At 36.6% G+C, this 27,927-nt stretch overlaps 3 protein-coding genes across 3 annotated transcripts; 1 reads left to right on the top strand and 2 right to left on the bottom strand.

Moving 5' to 3' along the window:
• Positions 1–4,765: 4,765 nt before the first annotated feature.
• Positions 4,766–7,717, top strand: LOC122406015 (zinc metalloproteinase nas-7-like). The gene is made up of 5 exons (XM_043411167.1): positions 4,766–4,879; positions 5,028–5,388; positions 5,529–5,834; positions 5,985–6,118; positions 7,085–7,717. The coding sequence occupies exons 2-5, from the start codon at positions 5,040–5,042 to the stop codon at positions 7,235–7,237; spliced, it is 942 nt and encodes a 313-aa protein (XP_043267102.1). The 5' UTR covers positions 4,766–4,879; positions 5,028–5,039; the 3' UTR covers positions 7,238–7,717.
• On the bottom strand, positions 7,179–10,918 carry LOC122406016 (uncharacterized). Its single transcript, XM_043411168.1, has 7 exons — positions 10,407–10,918; positions 10,170–10,316; positions 8,974–9,102; positions 8,185–8,220; positions 7,991–8,099; positions 7,840–7,904; positions 7,179–7,486 (listed from the first exon to the last, which is right to left on the bottom strand). Exons 2-7 carry the CDS (start codon positions 10,245–10,247, stop codon positions 7,415–7,417), a joined length of 489 nt encoding a protein of 162 aa, XP_043267103.1. The 5' UTR covers positions 10,248–10,316; positions 10,407–10,918; the 3' UTR covers positions 7,179–7,414.
• Positions 10,919–11,484: 566 nt separating this feature from the next.
• Gld (Glucose dehydrogenase) lies at positions 11,485–27,506 on the bottom strand. The gene is made up of 7 exons (XM_043411152.1): positions 27,372–27,506; positions 21,369–21,538; positions 16,468–16,711; positions 15,907–16,165; positions 15,413–15,673; positions 15,083–15,313; positions 11,485–12,909 (listed from the first exon to the last, which is right to left on the bottom strand). Exons 2-7 carry the CDS (start codon positions 21,536–21,538, stop codon positions 12,242–12,244), a joined length of 1,833 nt encoding a protein of 610 aa, XP_043267087.1. The 5' UTR covers positions 27,372–27,506; the 3' UTR covers positions 11,485–12,241.
• Between the last annotated feature and the right edge of the window lie 421 nt (positions 27,507–27,927).

Raw genomic sequence — 27,927 nt, forward strand, 5'->3', positions numbered from 1 at the left:
ACATGGCATCTATTTTATTTCAGTCTTTTTAAAGTTTGAAAGTTTAGTTTGAAGATAAATCATTTTCCAGAAACGCATATCTTTTTTACAATGTTGTTTTTTCCTAACATTCATTTTTTTTCTCGACTTCATTTTATTTTCAATACGCTGTACCTACGATTTTGCAGTCGGGAGTTTTTAAAATGTTTTTTTAAAACATTCTGTTCAAAGTTTATTTCTATTTTTAAAACATTTTGTTCAACGTTTTCTTCTATTTTCTTAAGCAAAGGAATTTGAGGATAAAGTATTTTCTGGAAACACATGTCCTTTTTACATTGTTGTTTTTTTTTAAGATCTATTTTTTTTACTGATAAAAAAATGCTAAAATGAAAAATAAATTAAAAAATTTACTTATTTTGTTTCCATTATTTTTTTTATATTTCCGATATAGCTCCATTTTTTTTTTATTTCATAGAAACCTTCTCTTGCACCATAAGGTCTCAACCACGTCTCAACTCGACACGACAGCGGCCAAGTGGCCAAGTGTGTAAACTTTATATTATATATAGAAATTCTCCACACGATCGCGAATGCTATATCCATGGATATCATATTCTCATATGTCGAAAGAAATTTTTTCCTTCAAAAATTTTTATTTTTGATGATATTTATAAATATTTGGAATTATATTGACAACTATAATTCTTGTGACCACATTTACTGTTTCATATAACTTCAACATATCAAGCGGCTCGGATATTGTCGGCCGCTTGAATATCGGAAGTTTACGTGATATAATAATTCGATGTCAGGCTTGTAATGCTGGAGTTAATAGTTTAAATTCGATTCCAATTAAATTTTTTTTTAACTATAGATGGAACCGAACAGATTCAATTGATTTTGTTGCATTCGAGAAATGCATTGAACACCGCCACGGTGGCCGGAGTGAGCACTAAGCATACCCCAGCCAAATGCGCTCATATACGGCCTATTGTTTCATGTAAATCTATGTTTCTCTGGTTTAGTATATATTTTCATATCTACCGCCCCTCTTTTATTCTCGTTCAGGGTAATTTCACTTTTTAACATCTCCAAGCAATAGGTAAAACAAGTTTTTCATCATGAAATCTCTTCCATTTACCATATATTTTGTATCATCGATTGCTGTTTCGTCTTTGGAATTTGACCCTTTTAATAACCTAGTCAACGTCGGCGGTTCGGGTCTGTGAATTTCCATACGAATTCTGAAAAATTCATCACTTCGCGGAATATTCACCATCGACCCCTCTCAATTATCACAATCCCGGCATAGCCTATCATTTTTTCATTTATTCGTGTTCTATACATATTAATTTTTTTTTAATTTTTCATCATTCCATCCCCTCAATTACACAAAAAGTCCGATGAATACGTTTGTTCCGGTTGACCTTCATCTCTGAAACCCTCAAACTTAAAAACGTCGCAACTTTTATGTTTCTATAAGCTCATCGCATAAGTCGTAAAATAAATGATTTTTCGAAAGTACGCTGCGCGATTGCTATGTGTATAATATAACTGTTCCAAAACTTCCTTTTGGAATCGATGTTACACATCGATTTTTTTGAATCAACGTTAGCATGACCCCTCAAACATCTCACTACTTAACGTACTCATGTAACTAAAACATTATAGAGGCGATCGAAGCAAAACAGAGCAGTACTTCGAAAATTGCAAAAAATATTAATTTTTTTCTTTCTTGCAATTTGTAATTTTTTTTCAACCGCTTGCCAAGCTGTGCATTAGATTTTGAAATTGTAGTGAAAAAAAAGAAAAAACAAAACAAATTTCACCAATTTGTGAGAGGGACCCCACCAGTGTGTCTTGAGAATTGTTTTTGGATATAGTTCCGATAGAAATACCTAGCTTTCATTGCATACATAAAGAGAAGGCTAAAACAAGATCACACTAAAAATTTCAACCGTGGCGAATAATTTCTTCGATTTTTATCATCATTTTAGTGTGGCGGTAGCCAAACTCGCAAAAGAACGGTCATCGTAGCAACAAAGGGTATGATTTTATTTATGGAAGCGAAAAATTGTTATCTGCCAGTCAAATATTCCATAACGCGGTTTATCGTTGTTCTGTTTTTTTCTTGCGGTTTCAATTTTCACTTTTCGCACTCATGCGATGATTAACTTAAAGTTTTAAACGTCGAAAGAAATAAGTTTTTTCGTTTTCTTTAAAACCCCCTTTGATAAATTATAATATCTAAAATAACATATTTGACAAAGCATATGTAGTCGCACTTTCACACGACTTTTGAATTAGTATTAGTGTTTACATCATTTTTTTCTGGCGACAGTGTACTTAAATGATATTGCGTGTAACTGCATCTGAAAATGTTTCGATGAGAATAGCCAAAGTGTTCAGAGTGCTTTCTGGACTGTTATAAAAAAAAAGTAGCAACAAAAAATATATTTTAAGCAGATATACCCCAAATTACAAAGACAAATCTATTTTTGCCAATACCCTTTCCCGCTTCCGTACAATTTCAAACTTTTTTAGAACTTTTTTTTTATTCACCATGTTCACCATTGAAAATCGAACTCGGAAGGGGGATTTTGAAAAAAAAAATCAACCCCAAATAAGGAGCAGTCTCATTATAGAACGAGTTATAGAAAATGTATCTTTATGGAAATTTCGTTTCTAGAAAATAAAGCCTAGACCAATACGAGAATAACGGGCAATGATTTTGAACCGGTTTGCCCACAATGATAAAAGCTATTTTCTCCATTTGCCGAAATAATTAGAAGAAATTTACACAAGGTGTAAACTTATCTCTCGTTGAAGGTTCGTGTACTTTCGAGTTACCGATAAAGTATGTTTCTTTGCAGACCTCAGGGGTCAAATCCGTCAAGTGTCGCAGATAAGAAGGAAAAAATCTGCTGCTTGAGCAATCACGATTTAGGCCTCTTGGCATTGTCGTTGTAATGAAATCGAGGCTGTTTCACGATTTGCAAATGAAATACAATCCCCTGTTAATTCACGTATTCCTTTCGGAATTTTTTTTCGGAAGACTATTTTAATATTAGTAATACACGTCCTTCATTTTGTGATTGTTCGGAAACAAAAATAAGTAATACGAATGGAGCAATAATTTAAGCGTCCTTCGGCAATTTTACGAGGCAATTTAATATTCATTCATTATTTTCATTATTTATTTAATAATCCTTGAAATTACGAACTTACGTAAACTCCCTCCTCTCGATCCCACAACGAAATCAATCCCATGGCATCAGATATATTCTTATGTATCTCCATTAATTCTTTATCTCCGGGATCATTGTACGTAACAATGTCAGAGTGAGGACAAACTTCATTGTTCGATATGTGCGCTTTGGCTATTTACAATCGGCAGACAAATGAATCTTAAGGTCATTTACTGAGGTCAAAAGTGCAATATAAAATATTGCAAATTTTCTCAAAAGAATATAAAAATGGTGGATACTATATTTGATATACTAGCAGTACTGGATAATTGTGGATATATACGACTCGGTGTATCGTCCCATGAGCTCCATCCACAACTCTCTTACTTATGAGATACAATATTTGATAGTATTGATCGTTGAGTGCGTTCTTCGAAGCAGCTTACGTGGCAATGTAAACTCCTTTTTTCATTTCTTTTTTCTTCTTTTCTTTTTCAATTCACTAACTTTACAAGGCTCATTTTGAGAAGGCGTATAATATGGCATCGATAAATCCAATAAACCTTCGATGATTCAGCCAGGGTTCGTGCCGCCACCCATTCAGTCCTGACCTTCAACAATGCGAATCTTAGTTCAACTTTACTCTTTATCCAAGAAAGAAGAGAGCACGAGAGAAAAAAAGAATTAAACGAGAGTGAATTATGCAAGGATTTCAGTCTTTTCATAACTATAATAATGACGGATTTATGTGTTTGTTTTTTCGGATAATTTGCATGTGTATGAACCTGCGAAGTCAATGACACGAGTGGTCGGACCGGAGGTTCTACATCATTGCCAATACACAACTGTTATGCATTCACTTTCCTCGTTGCTTCCTAGAGCAGCGAGGACTACGCGTCCTCGCTAAATTGTTCATTTATTTTTCAACTATTTCAAGGCAAATTCGCAAATCTTTCTCGCTAAACGAATTTGTTGGCTCTTTTTTTTTTGCACTCACTGCGCTTTTTCACGAATAATATCGCACACGTGAAACCATCAATATTTTTCTTCTTTGAAATATTATCGAAATGAATTTTATATTTTTACAAGTGCTTGCTGTTATTCGATTAGTTTCAAGTGCGCAAAAATGGAGGCTCGATTTTGTGATCGCGCGAAATACTTTCCATCGTAGACTTTAAATTCTATCATCACGTGGCTGTAAGCACATCGAAAGGAATAAAAAAGAGAGAAAGAAAAAAGAAACAAGTTTGCCGAACGAACGTGAGACGAGGGCCATCGGTGGGCGCGAATGTACGAGAATATGTAGAAGGGGAGAATAAAGGCGAAGAAAAAAAAGGAAGAAATGATCGTTCCGGTCGTCTTTCCGGCATGTTCATGAGTTTTGTCAGACGATATAATAAATTTGAACTTCCGGTACCCAAAGTCCACGGTTATCAGTAATGGCCCCGATACTTCCGTGTGTACATGCGTTAAGTTTTTAAGATTATGGAACGAACGTATGAGCGAATACTGGTGGTGGAAATATGATTCGGGGGGATTCGCCAGAATTTAACTCTGCGCGAGCTTGCTTGTGCGTATAAAAAGGCCTATCTTCGATCGGAAGTTCATCAGTTTTGATCAGGACACCGCAACAGTTGAGGCACATTTTTCACCGACCATTATCAAGTCGAAGCGTTTTCCGTAACTATTTTCGGCGAGTAAAAATCCACGAGGTAAAATTTCATCGCGTCACTTCCCGAAGCGTGCACTCTTCTTTTCAATAAACTGGAAAAGAAAAAAAACAACAACAAATTTTCCGACAATAATGTTTCAGTGTCGAATTTTAAAGTTTGAATAACTGGACGTGATATTTTTGTTTAGATAGAAAAAAAAATGGATCTTCGGTTGTCACTGCTGGTGAACCTTCTCCTGATCTTAATTGTAGCAAAGGCTTCGCCATTTTTTTCGCGCAATGATAGATACGAAAACGATGTTGAAATTTCAAAAGACATATTACCTCAATTGTCGCATCTCGAGCACCTAATGTTCGGTATTCCTAGCAACGCGACCGGTGAAAAAGTTGCCGAATGGCACATCGGAGCCGAGATAAATCCCGAAGAACTTGGCGAATACGCCGAGGGTGACATCCTCTTTCCACGAGGATTGGGACGCAATGGATTGTCGGCTGAGAGTACGCGATGGCCCGGAGGCGTCGTACCTTATGTGATAAGCCCTTATTTTAGTAAGTTATCTTCAATACCTATCGCGAGCGAGCGAGGACACACCGATCTTGTAAACGTCCAAGGGATTAAGAAAAAATTCAAGGGGAACTTTGAACAAACAATGTTTATTCCCTCGTTCAAATGAATGATGAAATTTCAGATCCGAGCCAGAAGGGAATGATCTTAGAGGCGATGGCCCAGTATCACGAACATACCTGCATCAAATTCAAGCCTTATCAAGGGGAGGAAAGTGACTACATAAGAATAACCGCCGGTAACACTGGATGCTGGAGCAGCGTCGGTCGTATAGGTGGAGTACAAGATGTTAATCTTCAAATTCCTGGATGCGTTACGAAAATAGGAACTGTGATACACGAACTGATGCACGCGGTTGGTTTTCTTCACGAGCAAAGTCGATACGAAAGGGACGATTTCGTCACGATTGTATGGGATAATATAATGCCAAGCAAGTACAGTTTTGATAAATTCTTAGATTGCGAGCGAAACTAACTTGAAAAAGGGACTGGAATAGTCAATGATAACCGATGTTCCATTGATATTGCTGCCATTTGATGTTTGTCATTTTTTTAAAATTTTTTCATTCTCATCGTAACAGATCGAAGGGGCAATTTTGAAAAAGCAACTAGAAAATCATCGAACGCTTTCGGGGTTGGATACGACTATGGCAGCGTGATGCACTATTCGGAAAATGCATTTACCATTAACGGTCGGCCGACCATAGTTCCCAAAGTGAGAATTCAAATATTTTGAATATAATTATAGTAAAAGATATTGAAAAAAATGGACCACTTATGCGATGCGAATAAGAGCATTTGAAAAAGGAGTTATTACGCCACAACTGAGATTGGAAAAGGCCTTTTTTTAAATTAGAGTTCGTCTACATTGTTGCAAATATTTACATCTTTCTACTGGAATCGTCGATACAAAAACGATCTTTTTCAAGTATTTTCGGTGAACAGTACGGTTTCGATTTTATGGACAATTTATTAGTATACAATGATACGAAGTTTTACATTTTTCCAACACTCCCAATGGTAATGAGTTATGCTTTTGCATCATGCTATCAAGTTTTCAATCAAGTCTTCATTTCCACTTCGTCACGCGCTGTGCATAATTTTTTGAACAGTTATCTAATTATATACTATATACAGAGTGGGACTCAAAAGTTCGCTATTTTAGGCCTTCGAACTTTTGAGTCCCACCCTATATACTGTATACATTGTATATGTAAAGATGATTAATGAGCCTTCATAAGGTATGCAACTCGCTGGACGATATGGCTCATCATTCACTATAATATCGAATCATATCGAGCCCAGATCACTTGAGCGTACGTCAATTGTCGAATTTTTGGCATGTACCTACCGAAATTTTCATTCAATTTTCAATTTTCTGAGATTTTTGCTTTTATTGTATGTATATAACGTCGTTGGACATAATTTGCTGAATGATAACATTTTCGGTGATTGCTCGAAACCGCAATTAGCTAACCATTCATTCGTAAACGTTTCGAATTCGGCGGGCAACTTATTTAAAGAGCACATTTTATTTCTTCCATTCTCCGGATTCGTTGTAATGCATTATTTAAATACGCGATAAAATAATTGATAGGATTGATTGATACAATTTTTGCGCAATGTCATTCTTTTGATTTTTTATGTCAATTTATAAATTGAACGTTGTTGTGTGTTGCAGGAACCTGGCGGTCTCTTGAACCTTATCGGCGAAATGTTTCAAGGAAAAACTAAAGTCCAGCTGGGACAACGCGAAGGTTTCAGTAAGAAAGACATTCAAAAGATTCGTCGAATGTACAAATGCGGTTATCGAAAGCGTAGCTTTTTCAATTAATCTCATCAATGACACATTCAATGGCAACTACGCGACACGAAGATTCCGGGGCTCCAACAAGGAAAATCTCTTATCATCTACTTCATGAGATCTCGACGAGATAGCAGAAAATTTGCTGGCGATCTTTGATGCTCTTCTTGAAGAGGTTGATGAAAAAAACAACGTTCCATAACGAGTCTACATGACATCTTTCTTCCCAATTATGGCGTCTAACGTGTGTTTGCTACCCTCCGAAGGATCTGCTGCTCCCTATGTCGTGAGGAAGAAAAAATGATCGTTACGAAATTTCGACTCGGAACGTACCAAAAGCGTCTGAATCCCAGGCTCGTATATGAATAAAATATTAAAATAAGCAACGCTAATGAATATGGCGGATCCAATGAATGTAAGCTATTTCGATTCTGTGACGGAACCGATAACGCTATCAGTATTAATATGCGTGAATTGTCATTAATAAAGTGCAAATTAATTGAGTCACTACTCATTGTTTTTTATTCATGCTCTTGACCTTTGTGTCTCGTTCAACAGCAACAAAAATTATTATTTGCCATATTCGAATGGAAGCAGGGTTTTCAATCGACAATCAGCAAAAAAAAAAATACCTGATGATTCGACCAGAAGCATTCCGTAAATCGACGAGCTCTGGTGCAAGGATCCGACAATTCAGCTAAATATTTTGTTCGAATCGTCAATGAAATTGCATACTCTATTATTGTATCGAATATGTGTATGAAATATTTTGGATCGACTCACCCATTCTTATGCATTTGTGAAGGAGAATTTCTTGGTCGATAAGACTTAAATTTGATTTATTCATCCACGACTTTATCTTACTGATTTTAAAGCTGCCTTGACGATTCATCTGGAATAAAGTTTGAATTTCCGGGTACATCCGAATAATCGTATCACTTTGAAATAAAAAAGAAAACGTTTTTCATCCTACGAACCCATTTGTATTGATTGTAGATGCAAAGAAGGAAACACTGAGAACAAACAATTTGATAAAGATTCCGTTCGAAATGAACGTTCGTATGTAGAATAATTTCGAGAAACATTTCACATGTACAATTATGCTGCGACGAGTATGTCATCTTCAATAATTGAAAGGCAATTAAGGCAAGCAAATAACTTAACTATTGAAATTAAAATTTTATTGATTTTCCAAACGCGATGAATTGAGAACACGAGTTCAATGAGGACAAGTGATCATAATTCGGTTGATGATGCGGAATGAGAAAAATAAATCGTTTACTCACAATCTATATCTACCACCATAATCTACCACCAGAAGGCTTCACATTTGATTTTTACACAAACTTTGATTTTTACGATTTTCTAACTTTTAAAATTTTGCCAATTTATCATTTTTTTTTATTTCAAAATTTTTTGAGAATATATTTTTTTTCATAGCCGTAAATACCTTCTTCGAAATAAACCTAAATGCATTTTTATTACTAAAATAGTTTCCGGATATACAAAAAACAATCTTGAAAAATTCGTAAAATTGTAAAGTTCGAAATTTTGCATAATCTTTGAAAATATACTTTTCAATTATTTCCCATCGGCAGGACTTTGTTTTATCAAAAAAGAAAACTCCTGACAAAAACCATTCAATTCGGACGGGGTCGGTTCCAACCAGTGATCAATATTGTGTCTCAAGATATTTTGTCCTGGGACCAATTGTCACGTAACCAACAGATCGTTTCACTTTTCGAATTAGATATAACCGATATTACCGATAGTTCTCCGGCATGGTTTTTCAAATGCTGAAAATCATGATGCATCATGTAATCGTTGAATACGTCAAGATCCACGGGGTCGCTGACATTGCAGATACGAACTACGGAGATATCCTCTCTGATTTCCTGATCACATGTGTTCAATGTTTTAATTAATTTTACAATATCTTAAACCACAGTGAGATAGAAAAAAAATTAATAGTATATTACACACCTCGGGCAGGAAAAAGAAAGCCTCAGACCACATGTTTGTCAGCCGAGGCGAAGCCGAGGCTGACAATTACATGTGATCTGAGACTTTCCTTATTTTCCTGCCCTAGGTGTGTAATATACTAATTTCTTCATACCTCGGTCGAAAGTACGCACTTTCGGCCCCGATTTCAGGGCCGAAAGTTCAACATTCCTGCATTGGTAAAAAAAAAACACGCTCGCTGTGACAGCGGGCGCAATATACTATTTCTGCACACCTCAGTCGAAAGATAACATTTCTGCGCTGTCAAAACTGCACGCGCTTCATTTGTCTCGGCGGGAGCAAAAACTTTTTTCTACATTCCGAAATGTTTGACGTAATTATTTTTTTTACTTTTGACGTTTGACGTTTGAACCGATATTGCTTACGTGTTTTTTGAAAGGTTGTGTCTAGTCATCCGCAAACCGTACGAATAAGGTTATGTTATTCATTCGGAAATATGTTATGGAATTGCCATATTATTTCCAAGCACTATTATCAAAACAGTACAAATCCGAACGAATAACATACATTTATCCTTCCAGATAAAATCAATGTGAAAGCCAAAAATAAAGTGACCAGGCTGATAAAATAAATATAGTCGTTCGGAATAATGATCTATTTTCAGGTTCATAGGAATGCAAATATTCATATTAATTATCTTTGCTAATATCTTGTTTTTTTGATGCCTGCCCCCCCCCCCCCCCCCGACCAGCAGCACTCGCTTCGCTCGTGCAGCAAATGTCGGGGCAGGCATCAAAACATCTTCTATCGATAGATGCGTATTTCGGAAGAAACGTACTTTCGACCGGCTATGAAGAAAAATAGTATACACCACACGCGCAGTGCAGGAATATCAAACTTTCTGCCCTTGTGGTGTAATATACTATTGGAAGTCACCTAGGCAAGTAAACCTCGGAATATGAGATTAAAAAAAAAGAAAATAACAGCAAATTATACTCACAGATGAGTTTACCAAGTCCCAGCCAGCGCAAAGGTATTGGAGGAGAACCATCAACATAAATCCACTGATTTTCAACATTGTGATATAGATATTTATACCATCGCGCGTCGAATCTCAATAAGTGCTTCGCAATTATAAAATATCTCGCTACGGGATTTCGCACGATTAAGCTTGACAGTTTTTGTAGAAAAAAATGTCACGTGATTAATGTTTCAAGTTGATAAAAAGAATTGATACCGTTTTGTTATCAAAATGTTTGGGCACATGAGCAAATTGAAACGTTGGTTCGACCACAAAATTTGTACCGGAGTAGCTACAACTGAGACTCCACGAGGGTTCTAGCACATTCGACAGAATGAAGGAGAGCTTGTGTCACTTGAGGTTTACCGCGACAATTCAATTGATTGGTAACTCCTCGATCCAACGATTGACCAATATTTTAAAACTTTTCGGATAACTACGAGTGCCGCGAGACGAGCAGAAGAGACTGAGTGAATAAATCGACGAGACAATGTTGGATGAACCATATTACTATGTAGAACGAATCAACGTGCAGTTTGTATTATTTTCAAAGAAATGTAATTGCCCCTTTGAACGTTTTTTTTTCATTGATTTGTACCACGGCACTCTGCGATTGTACGTGACGCGTTTAAAACGCGCGATCGCGACCTACTGTTTCGAAATTGTGACTCCGCAACTCCGGCTCGGAGTCTGTATCTCGCTCGTTCTTTTCCTCTCTCCCTCTCGTTTCTCTCGGAGACTGCTGAAACTGGTGACTTGTTACAGACGACGCACGGTTATATATCGAGCTCTCTTACGTGTTACATTTTTTCGTCTAAGCCTGATCAAGCTTTCAACGATAAGATTTTTCTGCTCTCGTTACATCCTAGAAATTCGATTGTTTCCCAATAAAGTTTGTCTGCAGTATGAATTTTCCTTGACGATCAGACTCCTTTCAATAAATCCTTTTATATCATCGAGATATTTACTCTTTTCCTCACTTTGGTTTCGAACGCTTTTTTACTGAAATAGGGTATATTAGCGCGCGCTGAAGCGCGCGTATAAGGGTTTATTAGCGCTGCTGCGCCCAAGGAAAGCTTATAACCACTCGCGTATACACCACTGCCAAATTGATAGTAAACATGAAACTGACAGCAAGACTTCGAATTCGAAAGCCCCAGCGACCAATCACAGTACGAATAGAGCGACAACAATGCCCCTCGTTGGTGACCAACTTCGGACGTTACTCACCAACTTTTTAGAAGGGGATATTAATGAAAAAGAGGGTAGGAAAGTGAAGTGAAAAGTTGCGATATTGGCTTGAAAGTTCCGATGTCGATAAATTGTTATTATCATTTGATTACAGCGAGTCTGGGTTCTTTTGTACATAGTCATGAAAGCTCCCAAGATTAACACAGTTTAATCGACACGTACGTACGAATAATACTGTGCACAATCTGTTGGAGCTCCACGAGAGGTATAACGAACAGTGCATGGTTTATATTACAGCGAATAGCGCGACATGGTGTTCTACAATAGAAATGTCAAATTTGTTCCATACAACCGTCGTAATCGTTTGTTAATACAGTTACAATACAGCGGTAAAATAAAATGGAGTGAATAATTAACAATTCATTCCACTGTATCGTAGTGATAAGCAAAAAAAAAAGAGAATTATCATAGCTTAAGAATCATTCCGCTCAAGACATATATAAGAGTTTGCATATCAGAGCAGATTGTCTTGCATATATTTTCAGGCGATGCATCGACATTTTTGTTTTTGTATATAATACGATAAAACACATTCCATTTTGCAACATCTAAATTCATTTGCAATTCAGACGTTTTCATTTTGCGATTTTAGTATTTGCTGAGTTTCTGCTAGTAAAAAAAAAAAAAAAAAAAAACTAGAGCAATGTTGAATCTTTATTGTATATAGTTGACGTAACAGACCCTAGCGAGAGATTATTTATCGCACGGGGCCCGCCCGCATCTGCACGTAATTTGAATAAAAAAAGAAAAGAAAAAATAAAATAAAATGTTAACTCGAATATATCTCTGCGATGAAGAGTTCAATATCTGTTTAGCATGTTGGAATCTCCGACGAGCCACGTTCGTTTGATGAAATCGGCTGCTCGTTCGCCGATCATGATCGCAGGTGCGTTCGTATTACCGGAGGTTACTTTAGGCATGATGCTCGTATCGGCAACGCGCACCCCTCGAACTCCTCGCACTCTCAGACGACTGTCAACGACAGCTAATGGATCACTAGCTGAACCCATTTTGCAAGAACCAGCTTGATGATTTTCCGGTGCGGTATCATGTTTTATTGCACATTCCCAGTAAGCATCACACCCGAATTTCAAGTGTTGACAATTTTTGACGGGAGTTCGATCCAGTTGAAAGCCATAACGCGATAGAGTTCGAGATTCGGCGAGGCGTATGGAAAATTTAATGCCCTCGATGAGAGCCCCAACGTCGTCCGGATCCGTCAAATATTTCGGATAAATCATTGGTTTCGACAACGGATCGTTATTGCGGAGACGCAAATAACCACGACTCTTAGGATGCAGCAGCGTTGGAATTATGTAGATCGAACGATTCGTACCTTTTTTCTCACCTACCATTCCAGTTTCTGCACAATCTGCGAGATAACCACCAAAGATTAACTGAATGTCTGGGTGGTCCTCCCGAGCATCGGCGTATTTGGTGTTTATCATTGCCGTCACTTCGGATATACCTTTAAAAATAAAATTAAACTCAGATGAAAGGATACTCAATCGATATTACTTGAAAATTAATTATTTTTATTCGTTACCAAATTCTTGTGTTATTTCGAAATGATGAGAAACCCGTACGAATCTCGATGTCGTTAATTCTTATCTTTTTAATTGTATTACATATTTATTCCGTATTACCATGCAGAAAGTAAAAAATTAAAAAGAACAAAAAAAATCCACATGAATTTATCCAAGTTTCGCAAGGCGAAAAAAAAAACAAAGTTATCCGTATTGGCATGAAAGTACGGGACTCCCAGGAATTTCGAGAATTTGATTTGCGCAAAAAGTTGAGGAGAGAAAAAAAATGCAACGACGCGAGAAGGCAATAAAAATATTTCGAAATTCAAACGGTACGCGTTCATATTCATAATTACAGAACAGTTCGTAGCAATTATGCGCACCGGTCTGTTATGAATGAAAATAATGAATTAAAGAAAAAATCAAAGTGGCATATGGACGGAAGAAAAATGAAAAGAATCGGCTTACACGTCTGTTCCAATTGGACATGTATATATATTTACGAAAGTCATTGGCCTTGGACTATTATCACGCGATTCCCCCGATCCTTCGTACCACTCAGATAATTATATTCTATGTTTCGATAATCCATTCTATTACAGTGCGATAATTAGACACTAATTATCCTAATGACGTAATCCTCAATCGAAATTGTCTTTTGTTTATTCACTCGAATTGAAATTCATGCTCAAAAAATATGGAAATATCTCGATATCTAGATCTCCTTAATTTCGTTCCTTTTAATTGAATGTTCGTTGCTTTATTAATATGGACGAGTGTCAAATAGAAAAAGTTTCATGGTCCGAGGCGCGTCATATGTAACGAGGCTGGCAGTACACAATTTTGCTAAAACTCTTTGAGAGTATATATATATGTGCTCGTGCGAGTTATTCGCATTTGCGAAAGGTATCCGTGTCTCATTTGATCAATTTTGTGGAGCCAATAAAAGCCGGCCTTTTATTTCTCCAATCGCCTGATAAAATTAATTTCACTAAAGAGGATCCTTGATACGAAAGAAATACAGATCCGCTCCGGTCATACGAGGGACGAATTATAAACGAATGATTGCGAATTAATTGACTTATTTGGTATTCGTAACGAGACACTAATGATTTACCAAAGAAAATAATGAAATATGGAATATGGCGAGCGAAACACGCGAATGAGAAAATAAATGAATGGGAAAAAATAAAAAGAACAAATATACGAGGACATTCGTTTGCAAATAAGTATAGCACAGTCAGGATAAATAATTGAGTACGAACGATTAATTCAAGTTCGAACAATACGAATCATTAATTCGATCGGCTAAAATCTTCATAAGGATTTATTCCTCTTGATTATCTTTTTTGTTCGATTGAACTGGATGAAATTAGTATTCTTTGGCAATTGAATACTTTCCCAATCGAACGGAAAAAGTATATCTTTGCGTAATTATGCGAGAGTATAGTGCGATGATATAGATATCGATATATAGATTCAATAAAAGTTTATTGAAATCGTGAAAGACATCAACACGCCGGCAGGGGATGAAGCGTGACAACGCGACGCTCGCCTATCAGAAAAACCGTTGCATCACGAACATCAGTCAAGAATGAGATCATTGCGCAATATGCTTTCACTGTTCTACGGGGATACGCTATTCTTACTCGCGTACACCAGAGTCTGCGGAACGTTTAATATCGGAGCGTTTGTAACAGTGAGACCGTTTTCGCAACCAGCACTTCGTTAATAAACATGCATATATTGATCCCGACGTTTGATCGGTCGTCTTCGTCATGATTGTAATAAGAGCTACTACGAAAGAAGAAAAATTATAAGTTCAATCGATTATTGAATTATTCAATTCTGTTCAAATTACATGGATACATTTTACTTTTTTCAAAAGTTAATTTCATATTCACTTTTAGCTGAAAATAATTTTTTTTTTTCGTTTAAAGTTTGGCCCGAAATAAAGCTATCCTTAAATATATTGTGTGTCTTACTATTGTGTGATAAAATTGAAAAAAAAAGAATCATGAAAGTTCGCATTCCCTTGCAATGAAAAATAATTCAATATTGTAAACTGTTTTCCTTTTCTCCTCTCTTAGGCTCCAACATTTCTCACATACATACCTGTGCCGGACATAAGTCCATCTCGAAAGAGTAAATATTCCATAGCGGTAGCCCAATTGAGAGGAGTAGTATCAGTATCGTTTATCGTGAACGCAAGAGCATAAGCGACGTGGTTATGTAGATTTTTTCCAACTCCAGGCAAATCATGAACAAGCGGGACTCCGACTGCAGCCAGTTCAGTTCGAGGTCCAATTCCACTGTTCAGAAGAATTTGAGGCGAGTTCACAGCTCCTAAAAATATGACGAATATGACGGGTGCATGTAACTTTGGACGAGAAAAAAAGTGTGTAAAAGTCATTACTAATACACCATACTAAAAGGCTCGATTACCTCCACTCACGATGACTTCCTTCGACACAGCGACCCGGTGAATTTTATCATCGTGAGAGAATTCGACGCCTACAGCTTGTTTATTTTCATCGAAAATAATTCTCGTTACGGTTGAATTCAACATAATGTGAAGATTACGACGATTTTTCGCTGGTCTCAGGAAGGCACGTGCGGTCGATAATCTCGAACCGTTTCTCGAAGTGGTCTGAGCAATTGCGAAACCGGTGTGAGTTTTTCCATTGAGATCAACGTTGGCGTATCCTGTTTCGATAATACAATTAATAGTTTATTAAGCTCGTTTACATAATAGGAGCGATTGTTGCGGTGCGTGAAAGAGGCTTAAATATATAACTAAAAATTTCGAATGCGGCCGTATACGGATGGATGGCTCTTTTATTATTCAACCGAACTGACATTTCATTGACTATAATATTAACCATAAGCAGCAAGCGTTAATTCACTGTTTTGTTGATCAATCACATATCGGGACAAACCTAATTCTTTGCCAGCTTCGATGATTGCATGACTGAGAGGTGGATGATATGGGAATTGCGTAACGGTCAGCGGACCACCGACACCATGATAACCGTAATCCATGTCGTTAACTTGCTGATTGTCCTCGCTCTTGATGAAAAATGGCAAAACGTCTTGATAGGACCAGCCAGGATTACCAAGCCTGACCCAATCATCGTAATCCTTTCGGGATCCTCTCATGTAGGTCATACCATTCATTACACTTGTCCCACCGAGAACCTGTATTCGAATCAAACATTTTCTTTCGTACCTATTTCTCTAGTTTACCCTATACCGTACGTAGCCTTGCTTTATACGATAATTACAAATCAATTATAATAATTATAAATTATAATCTTTGTGTCCTCTGATATGACGTTTCAACGTACGGAACATGCTGGATGTGGAATTGGCTGGCATGTGGTAATCGTAATCGTCTAATCATGTATTTTACGTTTGATAATGTTGAGAGAAACGAGTATAAAGACAGAAAGAATGTAAGCTTCTCGATGTTTTTTTTTTCATCTTCTTTCCGTACTTACTTTCCCTCGCGGCCAATAACAACGCCGGTCATCCTTGTTGAGACAAGCGTCCGATTCGCTCTCTGTATTATACTTCCAGTCAATATCGCTACCCAGAAAATTGAAAAAAAACGAGGGGATTTGGGTGCCAGTTGGTTCGTCATTACCGGCTTCGATGAGTAAGACTGAAAAGTTGTCTTCTTCCGTTAATCTCGCAGCAACGGTAGCACCTCCGCTTCCTCCACCAATTACTATGAAGTCGTAGCTACGAGACCAAATAAGGTAAGCTGTTCAATGCGGAATTCAATGAACCTCACAAAATAACAACCAAACCGACCAATCCGTGACCCCGACCATTTTTGATTTTGCTGAAAATTTTCTATTATTTTGTAACTACTGAAAGAAGTCGTTCTTAATTTTTTTAGATTTTTTCCCCGACTCATCTGATCACAATAAATTTTTCAAAATTTCGTACAATTTTTTTGTGAACGCCCATAACTTCTTCAATAACAGAGATATCGAAATAGAATAGCAGGTCATTTTTTTTGTCTTGAGTTGTAGTTTTATGAAAAAAATACAAAAAAAATAACAAAATTAATTTTTATATTTTTTTTTCAGTTTTTAACCAAAAATATTTTTTTTTCAAACTTGGACCGTTTTGATTTTTTTCAAAAAATTCACCACGTTTGAATAGACCTTTTTACACATGCAGAAACATTTTTAGCTTGTGATATTCATAACTTGTTACTTTTTTTCTATTTTTTATCTCGTGTCAAGCAAAAAAAGCGTTTTTCCTTCTTGAATGGACAACGCAAGTAATAGAGAAGAGACATTCTGCTTCATTTTTATTTTTTTTATTTTTTTATTGTCTCTACGTCTACGATCTTTTTTGTGGTTATTACGTCATTTCAAAAACGTCCGTTTTTTTACCCTTTTTATTTTTTTTCTAGATACAGTTTTTTGTCCTCAATTCTGCGAACGAGTTCTTAAAGGTTCTTAGCTTTAATTTTGTAATTGAAAAATTTATTGCAATCATTTTTTGCAGAATTATCACGTTTTTACAAAAAGAAGACAAATTTTCAAAACTGTCGCGTACCATCAGAACTATTATAGGTTTCACAAGATATTACAAAAATAAAAAAGTTGCGTTTGTAATTGTTTTAGGCATTGGAATTTTTTAAATATTTTTTTTCAGAAATTTCTTCCTTCATTATTTTTTAAGTAGAACCTCAAGTACATCGAATGCCGTAACTCGAAAACGATGGGGTTATTTTTATGAAATTTTGACAGAAAAAGAAATTTTTTTTTATCCTTTTCCAATTCATTAAAATTTTATCAGATTTTTTTCCAAGATTTTATCAATAAGGTTTTCAAGATATTTATCAATGAAAAATTCAAATATAAAAATGAATCTTCTTTTACTTTAGATATTCTAGCACGTCTCCGTAGTTCACAAAAAACCCGGATCAACGCCGAGAGTAAATATTTAAGGTTAAAAAGATTTTAGACAGTAATTTGATGAAATTCTAATAAATTAAAAATAAAAAAAGATTACTTTTTTTCCTATTAAAATTTCATTTAACTTTTCTGGATTTGTATCCGGAAACTTTGCCCCGGTAGTATACGTAGCGATTTAAATGTGTTCAAACCGATTAATATATACAATAGGAATAATTTTGAATCAAATCACTCTACTTGCGGTGTCTATTCAAGGAGGAAACGCGCTTTTTCGCTTGACACGTGGTAGAAAATAGAAAAAAAAAGTAACAAGTTATGAATATCACAAGCTAAAAATGTTTCTGCATGTGTAAAAAGGTCTATTCAAACGTGGTGAATTTTTTGAAAAAAATCAAAACGGTCCAAGTTTGAAAATAAAATATTTTTGGTTAATAACTGAAAAAAAAATATAAAAATTAATTTTGTTATTTTTTTCGTATTTTTCTCATAAAACTACAACTCAAGACAAAAAAAATGACCTGCTATTCTATTTCGATATCTCTGTTATTGAAAAAGTTATGGGCGTTCACAAAAAAAATTGTACGAAATTTTGAAAAATTTATTGTGATCAGATGAGTCGGGGAAAAAATCTAAAAAAATTAGGAACGACTTCTTTCAGTAGTTACAAAATAATAGAAAATTTTCAGCAAAATCAAAAATGGTCGGGGTCACGGATTGGTCGGTTTGGTATGGAATGACCCATACACATTTGGCTTCGGGTAAAGGATGTAGGGATTCGAAATATGTCGATCATTATACGTGATCTTTTGGATATTATATTTATATGGCCGAATGAAGTTTTTAGTTCTCATACATTTTGTTCCCATGATCGAAAAATATGCTGCCAACAAAAGAGCATAACAAATGGACCCAGATCTTGATTCCGCGCTTGCACAAATCGCTCGGGGCTGAACTGAGAAATCTCGATTCTTTCCTCTCGTCCTCCGCACAACGAGTACTCCTTGCGCAAGTATTGAACCGAGCCTCGATCGGAAGGGATGTCGTACATATATCTATATACGAGTAATTCCATGTCAAATCAACCAATGGTTGAGGTCTACCCTTTCCGAATTGGATGATTGTTTGTCAGAAGTTTCCTTTTATTATAAAACAAAATTCTGCTAAAGCGGAAAAACTTTTAAAAAAATTTCAAATGTTATGGATAGTTCTATATGTCAAATCGACCGATGGTTGTAAAGTTCGAAATTTTGCATAATCTTTGGAGAATTTTTTGCAATTTTTTCCCTTCGGCAGGGCTTTGTTTTGTAATAAAAGGAAATTTCTAACAATTCGGAAGGGGTCGGTTCCAACTATTGGCCGATTTGACATCGAATTACTCATATACTTCGCTCTACGATATCGTAGATTCAGAAGAAAATATTACGTTATGCAGACGTGAACGAACATCTTCGCGGACCCTATTCTGGATCTCGGGAAGAGAATTAAAAAATTACCACTGGCCTAATGCGATCGTAACCAAAAAAGAACATTTTATTAAACGCGTCCCCTGGGCCGGCTTCTCAAAGATTTATCGTTGTGCGGTTTAGTGCCCATTCGGGAAAAAAAATTCGTAACAATTTCGGAGATTTCGAGAAACCAAGAATAATAATTAGGGAGCAAAAAAATACGTGCCGCGTAATTTCCGGTTTTTTTTTGTTGTGGCTTTCGAAAAAATACCTTGGACTTGTATCAAAAGAGAAACCAAGGTCGTTGCAAAGGCAGGTCCGAAGTGTGGTAATTCCCATGAGACCCATGAGTAGCATGAATAAATCGTTTGCATTTTCACTCCTTTTCTTATAATGAGATATTGAAAAAATATTGAAAGCAACTTTTTATGAAATATTGAAAAAATAGTTGTATCGAGAGATTAACGCTCATGTTGAAAGCATTTGTATGTATTTGCATAATAATATCAAGGTCCCAAGTGGATTAACCGAATAAAAGAGGAAAAATCATAAATTATATATGGATTCGATGAAATATCATACTAAGCGGTTATTGTAAACAAAAGATCAATCTAGTTTTTAATAAGAACATCGATGCCATCTAATTTCTAAGATTGACATTTCGATATTCCAGAAAATTTTTTCGTCTTAAGAATTCCATCTCAAAATACCACCAAATCGAGAAAGAGAATCCGAGAGCACGGTTAAACTTTATATTCATGATATAACATATTCAGATTAAACGAAACGAACGTTTGCATTATAAAATCAAGTTTTTCCTCTTGTCCCGATTTAATTTCAACATGGAGGTGGATCGGTTTATTAGATTAGAGGATAGTTCATCTACGTCCGTGCGCTAGTGAGCATAGAACTCGAATGATATATACATTTACGGCATAATGTCGAATGAAGTGAGAAGCGAGGCGTGAGAATCCGGGAGCGTACCGAAAGCGGTACCGTTCCGTTTGACGTATACAGAGACAAAAAGAACGGCGAAATCGGCAAGAACCGCAGCAGGTATACTCAGGAGAAGAGGGCGTGCAAAGAGATTACGATTCTTTTCTTCGGCATAACACAATCGACACCAGCGGTACGGTATAACGCAATAACACAAGGATAATGAAAAAATGAAAAAAATAGGACAAAAGCACGAAGAAATTGGAAAATTGTAGATAGTAAACTTTGATGTGTGTGTCGTACAATTGGTCAGTCATGCAGTAACTATATAGTTTGAAATTTATAGTGATTTTTTTTTCAATTAAAAATAAATAAAGTAATGGAGTAGTTTATTGATAAGCGAGCAACGAATCCAGGTAGCAATGTATTTGACGCGCGGGCGAACATATTTCCAAAGTGTATAGTATTTTCACCGATGGCGCGAACATGACATTCCTAGCAACATGATTTTCTAGGTACCCCTTAAAACGTATAAACGTTATACTACTACTTAACCACGATGCCCTGTGGCTATACCACGAAAGGTTTAGTTTGCCGCGCCCGATGATTGGCAATCTCTGAATCACCGACGTGCCTCTTCATATATATACAGATAAATCTACGCGAGAGTGGACTTGCTTACACGAGTCAGCTACGACGACGGTGAAGCACATGGGAACGCCGCGCGCGGGTATAAAAATCCAGCGATCGCGTATATAGTATGATAAATTTCACTAAAGTCGTATCTTATGGCGAATTGGAAAGAGTCAAAGCGAGATAATGAACGACGCGCTGCGTACGAATAAAAGGAAAGGATTAATCCGGTCGTTGGAAACGGAATAAACGTGAGAAATTCATGACAATTGAGAGACACTAGGATAAGTAGTATACGTGACTAGTGAAATTCAAAATGCTCGAAGTTTCTCGCAACGCGTGCAAAGCTATTTTAGTAATTATGTAACTCCATAACCACAAAGTTTTCAATTAAGATGCGGACCTTTCCTTTTCATAATTTTTTTTTTCTTTTTTTTTTTCATTACTCACCTCGTATCGACGCGATCACGGGGATGCGGGCGATTGCAAGGATCTTCGAGGTCGCACTGACTTCTGAGAAAGACTTCGAGAAGACCCATGAAGAGCATGAAGGAAGGTCCACCGCAAGTCGAGGCCAAAGTCGGCCCCGTTGAAGCAGTCAGCGGACAATTACAACTCATCTGTACAGAAATTGGAGAAAATCAATGTCCACTACTCGCATCTGTGTATTCCAAGGTCGTTGTGCCTCGACGACATGTGACGATGCATATTGAAGGGTCAATAGAACCGCATTAGGCAATAAAAGTAACTCGCGGTCGTCAAACTTTTTCTCTTATCAAGTACAATACAACAAGGTGGAAAGCATATACTGTGTGTTCTCGGGTGAAATCGCGTTTACTTTCGTCTGAAAATTCTCTCCTCGATGAAAATTATCATCTTCTTTTATTTATCTCATTTCCTGAAGCGTTACGCGGCGAGGAAAAATACACTTCGAGAATAACTCATCATCGTTGCGTGCGCGTTATACATATATGTATATGGAGTTCATAAAATTGGTATACTTTTCTATTTTGTCCAATCGTATATATATATACTTATTAGGGTGGTCCTTATTTTTTTTCTCAAATCCCCTCCCCCTCTGGTTCGATTCTAAATCACTAAAAAAGACATTACGAGAAAGCTGTGGTCAGTGGGATGATGGGAAAGGATGTTGTTTCTACTTCAGTCAAATTTGTGTTTGCTTTATCTTTGGCTGCTATTCTTTTTCTATATATAAATCACGTTAAGCTATCCAAGTGTACTCGAAACCCTTGTCAATCGTCATTAAGAACAACCATTCAAGTATTTATTTAACATATAGTCGTTGAAAATTCGAACTATAATATTTTCCCGTATGCCCAGGAATAAATCATCACATGATTTTTTATTCTTTGCTCCTAAATTTCGATAATAGACAACTTTTCTATCGTTTTCTATTCGTGAAAAGAATGATATTTTCTAAAATTTCTAGATCATTACTTCCTCTGATATTTATATATCTGTCATTTTCGGGATCCATTGCTCAAGAACAGCCTTTTTTGAGGGCCGATGAAACGAAGTAATTTTGTTTCGTAGGCTTATATCAGTTTGTCGATGTTTTGATGTGAATTCTTACATCTGAGGAATTCTTTTATAACGTGATAGTCAGGTCCTATGTTAAGAGACACGGAATAAAAGAACTGTTTTGAGAATTTGTTTGTCAAAAGAAAGTCGAACGCAATGCCGAAAGAGTTTTGATGAATAATTCGCAATAAGATTCCATTCCTCAACCATCGGATGATCTATGTCAGCATTTTATATGAAAGTTATTAAAGAATAATGTTTATTTAAGAAGATTAATATTTGAGGATAGAATTTGTAATTAAGGTGGCTTTGGCTAAAAGATGGCTACTTATATATATTTTAATGAGCAAATTCTCAATTCTATACTTATTAATTAATCAGTTATTCTTTGAGCAGTAGCTAAATAATTCCACGTGTAAAGAGCAGTGTATTCCAAATTTGGTTATTTCCATTTTTATAAGCGTGAAAACTCGAGCCAGCTCAGCTATTCCACTTTGACAAAAACAGCGGATACGAAAATTATCCATCGCAATCATATAGTTTGACGGATCTGCTAAATGCACCGACCGGGTCGCGTAACATCCATCGGGATATTAATTCTTGCGTATAGTTTCCATAGTAGCTTCAGTAGAGAATCAAAGCCGATATTAATGGATAATGGATTAAAAAAACAATAAACCGGAACAGAAACGTAATATAAGAGAGAATAATGGAAATTTGAAAAAGAAGTTGAAAAACTGCGGCCATAAGGATAAATAAAAAGCAGCATGCAAGAATTTTTTGTGCTGCGATGAAATTTGTTGTCATTTAATCTGTTCCAAAAGGCTCTCATTATTTCGATATTGAGCGATATTGCATTCACAAAATGATGGGATGTTTGTTATTCCAAATACTAGAACAAGAATTCGATCAAAGTTCAAAACGTATTCAATCGCAAATCTCTGATACTTATCTTGTTCATCGATTTATAGTATTTATTCATATCGAACGATACATTTTATGTTCATGAAAATGCAACGCAAATGTAAAAGGATTTACGGATTTCACCGTGTGGAAAATCCCTTATTACGTCCTGAAAAAGTTAAGTCGAATTTACATCGATGTTTCTTTTGTTGCTTCCTTATTTGGTGCAACATATATATATGTATATACATAAATATACAGCAAAAGCCCATATTCTTCGTGCTCTATCAGTTATATGCTGGATAACACTTGCGTACATGCACGGATGCAAGAGAGCTATAGGGGCTTAGAGGATACGCATCATATATAATACCAGAAGCCACAAATTGTGCAACGTTGTTACTTTTGTGAATAACACACGTTGCTTCCTTTTCCTACGATTCTCACAATAGAAAATCCACGTATTCCTTCACTCTATAGCCTCCTCCGAGTTCTGTCATCCGTATACACTCGCATGCAACCACAACGCTTCTTTAAACACATCCATGTTTCGTGTAGACTTGTAGACACAAGAATACGCGCGTATATGCACGTGAAGATAAAACGATGTAAGATCCACGTGCTCCAAATACGTACACTCTGAATATTTCACGGATTGAGTCATACTTTCACGCACGAGCTCATGGCAGCAGCAGCAGCAGCAGCAGCACACAATCGAGGAATATATCTTCGCGGAAATCGTATGCTGGCTTACTCATTTTTTTTCAGCATGGTTCCTTTTCAACTTTAATGAGTTTTGATCGCGCGTGTCTTCAAAATATTAATATTATATTTTTAATATATATCATGCTACGTATCGAGGCTACTAGAATAATAAATCAATTTATCGTTAAGATACTGATATACATTTCGTCATGCAAGTAATACAAATCACTTAAAAAGTTCCTATAATACGGAAATTCTTTTATCGGTATTATGGCACGATGAAAGCTTTTTTACAATTTCCAATATAAATTTTTAACAAGTTCAAACCGAAAGCATGTATTCTGTCCGTCAAATGACATCTCGCTAGTGCATGGGCATCTCTATAAAAACTCTGAATATGTGCCATTTGGCCGTTTGAAAGAGTAGTATATAGTCTCGAGTGATCGATCCTTTTTAAAGCCAACTTGAAATACCGTTACGTTCACTGACCGCGAGAACCGGCATTTGTCGAGTTCACGTTCGTTCGCGTCGATTACGAAATCGTCATCTTCCCTTTTTTCGTGGCGACTTTTCGTACCGTCTTCTTCATTTTTTCTTTTTTTTCATATGCTTTAATCTTAGAGAGTTTCGCGTTCACCTCAAAAACGGTCAATTCCGATAAGCGAGCGGAGTGACCGTTCGGAGTTGACGAGCAAAGGCAGATATCATTGACACGCTGTGTCCGACAATCAAGTTCAAAGGTGATGCTTCGTAACAGGTTCGTAGAATAAAAAATAAACTTTGACATTAATATGGATCGATAAGGACAAGGAGAGATTGATGAAATACAATTTCATTTCAACGTATCGAAGTTTTTTTTTCAATTCTACCGATGGATCAATGAAGTTTTATCTTTTGGCAAATTATTGCGTCGAATGAGCGTCGCATTGGTAATTCTTCGAAAGTTAGATAATAAAAAATTGAGAGGTCTATAGTAAAAATGTTGATTCATTGATAGAATGATGATCAAGGATATTTTCGGAAGGAATTATAATACGAGCTCGGAATTCCGTGAGAATATAATTATCGACGACCCGCGGGCGCCTAGTAAATGAGAGTTAATCGCGTGTATATAGACGGGCCGATAGGACACCCTCAATTTGGCTTACGTTGGAGAAGCCATATAGCTTGAAAAATGTATATGCCTAAACGGTAGATCGTAATTTACGAACTCATTAGTTGAATATTCGAGATGCAATCAACCCGGAAAAGTTTAATGAGATTTCCGGTATCCACGTGACTGTATATTGAACTTGTTGAAATTACATTTCGCGAGCTTATCACGTATGGGTATATACTCGTGCTTTGAGCCACGACATGTAAAACATTCGTCAGTGCCGATTGCTCAGATGCTCTGCCGGCGCCCGGCTATATATCTCATTTCATTTCGTCCAAACTCTCATTATGAGCTTATTAGCTATAATATAGAGTATTTTTCGTTTGGAAGCGGTACGTGATGCGAAGGAACAATTGTGATAGCTTGCAGGTTTACGTTAGACGTACATAGGTCTCGCATATAAATTCACGAATTCGCTTATGAGCATGTGTAATTTCATCACCACGTACACACATACACACATGTGATCTTGTCTCTCTGGCCTTATTTACTCATACTTCCCACATATAAAGGTACATATCTACATACGCTGTACAAGTCCCAAAGTACTTTTTCACAGATAAATATACAAATTTGATTGACAAACCTGTTTTTTTACAGTTCTTTTAAATAATCGTACTGAATATCCGGAGGTGTAAGTTAAATTGAAATTTAATTTTCAATCAGGAATGCTTCTAGTTAGGAAGTTTCTCCCCAAACGGTTATGACGAAACCTTCGAGCTATATACAAAAAATTCATATAAGAAAAGCTCAATTTTTACGATCGTAAATATGTATTTTATTCTATGACATCTGAAATTAAAAGCTTTCACTCCTTTTATTGAATTATGTTTACAGCTATGACCTAATGTAATGGTACTTTGAATAATACGAGCAGCACAAATAATTGAATTTTATTTTCAATGACGAATGTTTTTTTTTATGTGATAGTGGGTCAATTTTATTAAAATACATTTGTCACGTGTAAAACGATAGATTTGAGACAAGTCTTTTACCCAACGCATTCGTAACTCAAGCGATTCGAGTTTTTTCAGAATCCGAGGATTTTATTCACAAGGATACAGTTATATTTTAATTTACCAGTTTTTACTACGACGATAATTATAGCGAAGGTCCCTCCCTGCACTCCTTCTTTATTTTCTCTTTACACCCATTTTTTTTCTTCCTCCAAACACGATGTCCCGGATAATTATTCGCGAGATCGTCACGGCGTAACCGTCACGCAAAGGGAATTACGTGTATAGGCGAATCTAAAGACAGAGAGTTCGCGTCTCCGGCACCTTTGCATCTCTTAGCTCTTAGTCGCGCGTTTACTGTCGTTTTTTTTCTCACCGATGCGACTTTACTCTCAATTTTATTGGCGAAACACACCCATAATCGTAATTGCGAAAACAATTTTTTCGCTGCATTCTTAGGCGAATTACATTGTAAAAAGGGATTGACACGCTGAATTCGTGAGAATTTATGGAGGTGAATTTTCCAGCGTGTAAATAGATTGCAGCTACACTTGTAGCATACACTACGCACCTGAAAAGAAATACCTCTGAGAATCGATAAGAGGAAAATCGGTACGTGAAAAATAAAACATGAAATCTTGTTACATCGCGATTGCGTTGGCCGATTACCATAGTCACTATTGGAGTATACAAATAATTCATCAATCCGCGACGAATTCGCTTATGAGGCCCTTTCACTTTTCCGTTCATTATGTTATTTTTTTTATTTCTCATCGAAAAAGAACAAAGTTACTCTTGATATTCTAATCTTCTAATCACATAGGCACTAACCTCCCCGCACAACTACCGAGTTGCCGTTGACACAATGATCTCGGGACCATCACGACTGTATTTGCATGCAACTTCTGAAGATGTTATATATATACGCCGATCGCGTGCAAGCATCGAAAAGAGCACGCGACGCTACGAGAACTCTAAATCATAAATTCATAACGAATACAGTCAACGAACTTTTTTACCTCGGCAATATTTCCCACGATTACTTTCGCGTTTCGCGTTGGTACGTGAAAAAAAACGCGAGTAAATGAGCGCGCGTAACTAACGTTAACGGTAGCTAATTTAGGTTGAGATGATTTTTATTTTATAATGTTTTAAAAAAATAAAATTGAAAAAAAGAAGCGTGTAACTGACCTTTCAATAATAAAGGAACGCCAGATGTGGAAAAAACAATTTCGATCGATGAGTTTTGATGGAACTGCTTGAAATCCGAGAATGAAATAACCCTGTATGAAACCAGTGACGACGATGGTCCTGGTTCGCGGTCTCACGACCAGCAAGCGACTAGACCGTTACCATTCTCCTTCGCGGTTGTAATATTCGACAACTGCTGCTCCACCACTTCTTCGGTATTCTCCGCGGGGGCTTCGCGGTTCTTGGATCCATGGTTCGCCTCAATAAGTACGCGGGAGAGTTGTCCTCTTTCGAGTCGGACGGTAAACATCCCGTGCTTCATTCCGACTTTTTATCGCTCCATCGATTTTAGTGAATCACCGGGCCAATTTGTTTTTCCTCGCTTTCGTTAGAAATTATGCGAAAATCATGAATCACAAATCTTGCACAGATGAAAATGGCTGCTCAAACGGTACAGCAACGGCACAGAAGTGCTGTTGCGCATATGCGCGTGATACACAAAATACGACTAACGTGTATTCTACCTAATTTTGTCTAGCTGAATAGCGTATTGAAG

Source organism: Venturia canescens, chromosome 2, assembly GCF_019457755.1.
Source record: "Venturia canescens isolate UGA chromosome 2, ASM1945775v1, whole genome shotgun sequence".
Taxonomy (NCBI): domain Eukaryota; kingdom Metazoa; phylum Arthropoda; class Insecta; order Hymenoptera; family Ichneumonidae; genus Venturia; species Venturia canescens.